The sequence below is a fragment of the Propithecus coquereli genome, unplaced genomic scaffold (assembly GCF_000956105.1).
Source record: "Propithecus coquereli isolate 6110/MARCELLA unplaced genomic scaffold, Pcoq_1.0 Scaffold227, whole genome shotgun sequence".
NCBI lineage: Eukaryota > Metazoa > Chordata > Mammalia > Primates > Indriidae > Propithecus > Propithecus coquereli.
This window is the reverse complement of record NW_012147808.1, coordinates 1,756,922-1,765,477: the sequence shown is the minus strand read 5'-3', so window position 1 is coordinate 1,765,477 and position 8,556 is coordinate 1,756,922. Positions and strand designations below refer to the sequence as shown.

Below are 8,556 nucleotides of genomic sequence, written 5' to 3'. Positions count from 1 at the left end.
TGTAGGTGCTGCATGTTTAGTTAGGATAAGGCTGAGGATATTTACAGCTTCTCTTCCAGTTAGTCCTGGCTTGTGTATTTGTAGATTAGTAAGTGTTTATCTTTTCTAACTTGTTTTGTTTCTTCCTCTGCTCTTAGGCTTGATAATTTCCATATCTCTACCTAAACTTTCTTCTTTCTTCATTGTGTATCGTTCTGTTACTGTGTTTTTTAAATTTTTTTTCTGTGGTATGAAATATTCCCATCAGACCTTTTAGAGCTATTTCTTGATTGTGACTCTGTGTCAGCCTTTACCTTTTCAGTCTTTTGTTCATCTAATAAATATTTATTGAAGGCTCATGAAATGCTGGGATACAAAGGTAGACATAGATGTTCTTACCCTTATGGGGTTTATTCTAGTAAGGAGTATAGTTGACCAGGTACGTGTAATATTGAAATTTAGGATGAAACAAGTGCTTGAAAGGAAATAAACAAGGGCTGACAGAAAGGTAGAAAGGAGTAAAGTGGGCACAGGGTATTCCCGGGAATCGAGCCTTCAGTCATGGCATCCTTAATCCCCTTGAAAAGTTGCAATCACAACATTATGATTCTGTAAATTAAAGTTCTCCTGCTGCCATCACAAAGTCTTCATTTAAGATTGCTACACTGGGCTGGGCGCGGTGGCTCACGCCTGTAATCCTAGCACTCTGGGAGGCCGAGGCGGGCGGATTATTTGAGCTCAGGAGTTCGAAACCAGTCTGAGCAAGAGCGAGACCCCGTCTCTACTAAAAATAGAAAGAGGACAACTAAAAATATATAGAAAAAATTAGCCGGGCATGGTGGCGCATGCCTGTAATCCCAGTGACTCAGGAGCCTGAGGCAGGAAGATTACTTGAGGCCAGGTGTTTAAGACCAGCCTGGGCAACATAATAAGACCCTATCTCTAAAAAAAATAAGAAAAATTTGCCAGGCATGGTGGTGCATGCCTGTAGTCCCAGCTATTCAGGAGGCTGAGGCAGGAGGATTGCTTGAGCCCAGTAGTTTGAAGCTGTAGTGAGCTATGATCAAGCCACGAAATTCGTATCAACAGACAAATTTGGAAAACACTGATCTCTAGAGGATATGTGGACAGTGGGATACTTAGGGGAAGATTGGCAAGATTATAAAGAATGATGATGTTAAAAAAAGAAAGAAGAGATGGCTGAATTTATTTTAAGAACACCATCACGTTTGTGGAATAGTTCTAGATTTGTTAAACCTAGAACTAGCTGTGATCTCCCCTGTCTTTTAACATTTTCACCTAGGGTGTCATCCTTCCCTGTCTTCATTCTCATTTGTCCCTTCAGAGTAGATTACCTAAATTCCCCTCCTCTAAATATACCTGTTCTGCAAACAGTTCAGCCTGAGTCCTTAGTTCTTCAGCTCTTAGCCTAGTCTTTTTAAGCAGCTCTGGGTGAGATCTGCCAGAATGTCTTTTGGATGACTGATCACATAAGCAATTGTAATCTGTTTAGCAATTCTGATCCTAATCCCCTCCTGAGTGTCTGTTTTCCACTAGTGCTTGGATTATAACCAGTTAGTGACCTTAGAGCATTTTACAAAAGGTCTACCTTTTGTAACTAACTTGCCCTGTATGTCTGCCCAACTTAACGTTCATGTTGTTTCCTAGAGAAACTTTAAAAAATATTATTCAGCATCTCCATGTTTCTTTTTTTTTCTTTTTTTAAAATTTAGCAGTGGGAGTTGGAATACCAACTTTAGTGACACTAATGTTAATAAGTTCTGATAACCCACTACCATCGGACCAGCCAGCATCTCCGTGTTTCAGCATTCATTTTAGATGGTTGTCTTATTCTCTTTTACCGCATTACACCATTGTTTTAGAACTTTGAGTCTGACTTTAGCATTTAATGACTAGCTGCTTCTTTTGCCTGGTATGTCAAAAGATGGCTAACATATATTTTGATCTTCTCAATTGTAAAATGATTTCAATATCTAACCTGGCAGAGTTGGGATTGGATAATAAGAGATAATATTTAAAAAGTACTGGCCAGGCCAGGCGTGGTAGCTCATGCCTATAATCCTAGCACTCTGGGAGGCCGAGGCAGGCGGATTGTTTCAGCTCAGGAGTTCAAGACCAGCTTGAGCAAGAGTGAGACCCCGTCTCTACTAAAAAAAAATAGAAAGAAATTAGCTGGACAACTAAAAAAAATACATATATATATAAAATTAGCCGGGCCTGGTGCCGCATGCCTGTAGTCCCAGCTACTCGGGAGGCTGAGGCAGTAGGATTGCTTGAGCCCAGGAGTTTGAGGTTGCTGTGAGCTAGACTGACGCCTCGGCACTCTAGCCCGGGCAACAAAGTGAGACTGTCTCAAAAAAAAAAAAAAAGTACTGGCCGAGGCAGTGGATCATTCCTATAATCCTAGCACTCTGGGAAGCCAAGGCAGGAGGATTGCTTGAGCTCAGGAGTTTGAGACCATGCTGAGCAAGAGCAAGACCCCGTCTGCACTAAAAAAAAATAGAAAAAAAAAAAGCTGGGCGTTGTGGCACGTGCCTATAGTCCCAGCTACTAAGGAGGCTAAGGCAGGAAGATTGCTTGAGCCAAGAAGTTTGAGGTTGCAGTGAGATATTAATATGATCACGCCACTGTACCCTAGCTGGGATGACAAAGCGATAATCTGTCTCAAAAACAAAGAAAGAAAGAAATGTCAGCTCCTAAAAGAAATGAGTCCTGTTTGTTTGGAGCAGTGCCTATCACTGTCTGAACAGTCCAGAACTATTAAAATTGATGGTGAGTCAGGAGCATAGTGATTGTGCAAGTTGGTACTCCAGGGCCTATTCCTGTCTCAGATTTCTAAGACGTTGTGTCTCTGTGTGAGACATTTCATCTGCCCTATGTATTGAGTCAGAACAATTTAACATTATAGAAATATGCTGTTGTATTAGGACATTGCACCCCAATTTTTTTGTTTTTGTTAGCACTTCCTAGGATCATTTGATAAGAAAGTCACTTAAGGGGAATGCCTTGTATGTATTATTTTATTTGACTTCAAAATTTCATTTCCTTATCATTGACTATTAACTATTTGCATCATTATTTATATGCTCTCCTTGTTAATGTGAAATTAATTCTTCCAGTTCCTCTGTTGCAAGGCATGGCTCTAGTAATTGTCATATATAGGAAGGCAGAACACCTGAGTTCCGATCTTTGCCACAAATGCTGGGATTTTTACTCTTCTAAGCACTGGGTGGATTATTATTATCCACGAAATACTCTGAAATCCCTAGGAAGTGCTTTCACACCTGAAATTTTAATGGTAATGTTAGAAATTTTCCTTGGAAGTGTTTTGGGATCTTCTCACAGAATTCTCTTTTTCTCTCTTGCTCCTTAGACATGTTGAAGATTAGCATGCTATTTGATAGTTTTTATTAAGCCTTTTCTAAAACAACAATATCTCTGAATTTGGCAAATCCAGGAATTTTATTTCCTCCAGTGCCATCACTTCCTTCCTACATTCTTTCAGATTTGGGTTTCTTTTTTTATTTTTAGAGACAGGTCTCACTCTGTCTTTCTGGCTGGAGAGAAATGGAGATCATAGCTCACTGTAACCTCTAATACCTGTGCTCAAGCAATCCTCCTACGTCAGCCTCCCAAGTAGCCAGGACTACAGGCATGCACCACCATGCTCAGCTAAGTTTTTAATTTTTTTGTAGAGATGGGTTGTTGCTATGTTGCCCAGGCTGGTCTGAAACTCGTAGCATCAAGCAATCCTCCCACCTTGGCCTCTCAGAGCACTGGGATTATAGGCGTAAACCACTGTGCATGGCTAGATTTGGCTTTTTTTAGCTATCAGCTTTTTTCTCTTGCTTTTTTACCAAAGATATTCTCACCCAAGACTCATGTCTTCCTGCCCCTGACGTTGGTATGCTTTCTTTTTACCACAGCATTTTCCTCTTGGCTTTTTTTTTTGTGTATGTGTGTGTGTGTGCTTCGGCTCTAGAGACTTCTGTATTGTCCATCTTTAGGATATGTTTTCTGAATTTTGTTTCTTGCTTGTATTCCACTTATAATCACTTATGATTTTTTTTGGACTTCCCCATAGGTGACAGTTCCTTCTTTCTCCGCACCTGGCTCATGACACCACTTCACATTCCTGAAACTCCAGCAGAATATCGCTATAATATGGCCCATTCTGCAACTCACAGTGTGATTGAGAAGACTTTCCGAACCCTCTATTCCCGATTCCGCTGCCTGGATGGATCCAAGGGGGCACTACAGTACTCACCAGAAAAGTCCAGCCACATCATCTTGGCTTGTTGTGTCCTCCACAACATCTCCCTAGAGCATGGGATGGATGTTTGGTCCTCTCCAATGACAGGACCCATGGAACAGCCCCCTGAGGAAGAGTATGAGCACATGGAGTCCCTGGACTTAGAGGCTGACCGTATCCGTCAGGAGCTGATGCTCACGCATTTTAGCTAATGTGGAAGATGGGGAGGAGGAAGACTTCCCGGAAGGAGCTGTGACAAACTTTCCCCCTTACCCCCTTCCACACAGTTCCATCACGTAGCATAAGTGAGTGTGCGAACACTTATCATAAATTGACATTTAATCTGTGTGTTTTAGAAGGGTTGAGGCTATGCCAGAACATCTTGATTCGTTTACAAATGTATTAAGTAAACCAAAACCAAGATAATGATTCCCGACTATCCAATGAACTCCAGGTTGAACATCATTCACTTGAAAGCTCACTGTTTGCAAACATTTATGATTGGCCTACAAAGTTACAGTAAAGAGGAAAACAGCAAATAGCCAAAACACTTCTTTTGGTTTCAATTGTCTGCAGATTTCAAATGAAAACAATTTTTGTTTGTCCTGAATTATTTGGATAATACTTTAGTTTTTCTACTTCGTTGCCTATACAGGCATAATCTGCCCCCAGTTAAGTGTGAAGAGTGAATTTGAGTTGGGAATGGTCTTCTGACATAAGTAAATGGCTTCTAATCCAAGTTTGCAGCTTTGTGTTTTTAAGAGGATGTTAAGCACAGTCTGAAACCTCCATTTTTAGCCTGTCTGCAATAATTGGACTGTGATTTAGACCTCATTCCTAGGGTGAACATCTGGACTCCAGTCTCCTATTTCCAACCCTGAGTCAGAGTTAGAGGCTAAATGGGTATAAGAACCCAATCAGCTTAAAGAAGACAATTCAAATATAGATAAAATAGCAAGCTTACACTTTACAGAGACTCTAAGCACCCTGATAGATTGGTAAGCATAGGCGATTCACCCAAGTTTAGACAGCTCACATCTAACTAGATCACTTTTCTTATGATGTTAGAATTTCTGTTTTGAAATTTCTTGTATAGAAGGAAGATTTAGGGAATAAAGAAGACATGTGAAAGTATTAAGGAGAGGTAAAAAGAATATAATTTCTTGGTTTGAAATGAACTCTGGAGTTAGACCTTGGCTATCCTATATGTAGAGTGATGGACAGAATTTCCCAGGAAATAAATAATCCCCTAGCCTGTCTTATTCTAAAATTACACCGATGTAAAAATAACCTGATTGGAATAATGAAAGTGTGAATTAGGTTTACACTTTGGTGCCTTTGCTGGGACAGAAGATTTTCCTGAGGACTATCTTGTTTCTAATTTCTCACCATGTGATGCCTCTGAATTGTCCTCTTGGATCATTTCCTACCTTGCCTTTGGCAGTGTTAATCTGGTGATTTTCAAAGTAAAGAAATGAACAGCTGATGACAGAAGAAATTTGGAAATAAATTGAGGGTGACTCATCCTCAAGATTAAAAACAATTATGGATTATTATCTGCTGTTTACTTCCACTCCAAATGCTATTTTCCATAATTATCCTCCTCTATGAAGAATGGATCCATTTGACAGGAGGTTGCACTTAATATGTAGAGGGATGTCATTGAGGTGGGAGAAGACAAGGAAGAGTTGACTGGGAACTTTATTCATTGTGCAGTAGAGGTGCCCTGTTACATTCTTTTTTCTTTGTGAAGTTTAACTGGTGACCCAAGCTTACTTTGTCTCCTTCATAAGGCAATGTTTTAATTCTCATGGTCTTTCCTTTTTAAATCTCTTGATTTGGGTTTTATTCCCATAAAGTTTTGATTTTTTTTCTTTTAATTACCAGTTTCCCAAGTAGTAGTAAAGTTTTGATTCCATTATGCATATTGCTTCAAGAAAGGGTTACTGCCAATCATGTATCATAAGTGGCAAGGTGAAGTATGATCATGGAAAGTGCCTAGTGCCTTGCATTTTAGCCTTACATAACTACATTTAAGGAAAATTGGGGTTTTTCACAACTTAACTCACTAGATGGTGACATGAAGACTGAGTGGGAGGGACAGTCTTGGAGAGATTTCAAAAACAATTTCAAGTCTGTTTATTTGCACACCAAGGATAATCTAAGTGCTGAACTAACAATATTGGCTCGGAGTGTTTTTCACTGGGAGAATTTTATTCTCTAATAATTCCACGAGGTAACTCTTTGAATCTATATGTTTATCTCCTTTCTGCTTGTATTTTTAGAGGCCAGGATTTTTTCAGTCCATAGTTACACTTTCCCCAAAATGATTTAGGGAAGGATCAGGGTCTGTACTTCCAAACTGCCAAGGGTTTGCCCACAGGAGCTTTTTATAAGTGTCTCAGAAGGCTTCTCTCTGAGGTTCTTAGTGTAGATTTATAGCTTTTTTCTGGCATGGTTTTGGGAAGGAGTCAAGGATTTTGCCTGTCTTACGTAAGCCTCATCTTCCCATAGATAACTCCATCTGGCCAGCAAAAGAGTTTTCCAGATTTACCCTTAGCTGTTTCAAGATAGCAAGGTCCCAGAATATATCAAGGGAAAACAATATTGGGTCATCGCTGGTTTACTAATTCCAAATTATACAAAAGAGGGATCATAAACATTTTTGGTATAAATGAAGCTGCTTTCCTGCCCTTTAGAATGCAAAGGATCTACGGCAAGTTAATCTAATTTAGGGATAAAAAACAAGACATAATTCTAATGAGGTCATGTAGTGAAGACATACAAGAGGTGAGTAGGCTGGGCGGCGTGGTGGCTCACTCCTATAATCTTAGCACTCTGGGAGGACGAGGTGGGAGGATCACTTGAGGTCATGAGTTCAAGACCAGCCTGAGCAAGAGTGAGACCCCTGTCTCTACTAAAAAGAGACAAATTAGCTGGGCATGATGGCATATGCCAGTAGTCCTAGCTACTGGGGAGGCTGAGGCAGGAGGATTGCTTGAGCCCAAGAGTTGGAGGTTGCAGTGAGTTACGATGATGCCACTACACTCTACCCAGGGCAACAGAGTGAGACTCTGTCTCAAAAAAAAAAAAAAAAAAGATGAATAAGGGTGAACTCTAGGCTGGACAGAAACTAGACATACTAAGATTTTATCTCTATCTGAGACAAACTGAAAACAGCTCAAAGACTGAGATTCACAGTTACTTTCACTGGCAATGGAGGGGAAGTTAGAAGGAGACAAAAAAAATAAGAAATCAAAGGATTTTGCCATTGTGCATATACATGCCTTTAGGGCCCATTTTGCTTCCTAGATCCTGCCAAGATTTTACAAAATTGTTCTGGGTATGAGAAATCTCAGACTCACAATTAAGACTTTGTTAATTATAAGAATGGCAATGCAGGAAGGAAGGGAAAATACTGAGGGCTGGGGACATGTCAGTTTCCTAACTGATAAAATACACAGGCTTTTAAAAATTAATTTACGTGACTACAACCTAAGGCTCCCCTTAGTGATGATCAGATAGAAGAGAAGAGATCTCTGGACACTAAACAGGAGGAAAAAAATAGACTTTGAAATCATAAATTAGCAAATTTTAAGAAGGGGTCTCCCTGTTTGTCCAGCAAAGCATTAAGGATCTATTATTCTGTTGACATGTTAACTTTGTCTTACCCTTACATATACTGCTGTCTTTTTTATAAAAGGGTTGATTTCTTTGTCATTTTAGAGCCTTAAAATGTTCATACATTTCAATTATTGATAAATTCCATCACTGGAAATTTATCCTATATAAATAATTCCAAAGGAGAGAGCCTCCTATTGTACTACTGTTAGTGGCTTCCTGCTATTCTGGGATCTTTCCCCTTCGCTGGGCTGCTCCTACATCACTACATTGCTTCTACCTTTACCATTCCAGCCTAAAGTACATTAGCCCACAGCACAGTAGGAACACGCTACAAAAGAACAGAACAGAAATGCAATAGCAAAATCTACAACTGGCATATCATTTTGGCTGCTCAAGGCCCCCAATCCCTCTTCCTAGACTTCCTAATAAGATGACTCATGTACTGCCACAGAGTTATCTCACCCTAGGTTCAAGCCTGATTTCTACTACCCAGAACCCAAGATAAGGAACAGAGTTTCCTCCCCCTTTTCCTATCCCCTCCCTCCTTTACTCTTCATTCTAGGCAATTCTCCTGGGCCAGGGTGCCCTAATCCTCTTTTTCTGGTTCAATCTCTCCAAATTCTTTCCATGTGATTGACAGTGGCAAGGTCCAGTCTTTTTTTTTTTTTTTTTTTTTTTTT

The 8,556-nt window shown here is 39.9% G+C and overlaps 1 protein-coding gene across 1 annotated transcript in view; it reads left to right on the top strand.

The window, feature by feature from the left end:
• The window catches only part of HARBI1 (harbinger transposase derived 1), a 16,724-nt gene extending 12,049 nt beyond the window's left edge, over positions 1 to 4,675 (top strand). Inside the window, exon 2 of the mRNA XM_012645174.1 lies at positions 4,085 to 4,675. Coding sequence (XP_012500628.1) covers positions 4,085 to 4,464 — 380 coding nt within the window. The 3' untranslated portion in view covers positions 4,465 to 4,675. The remainder of the gene's footprint in view (positions 1 to 4,084) is intronic.
• Positions 4,676 to 8,556: the final 3,881 nt, after the last annotated feature.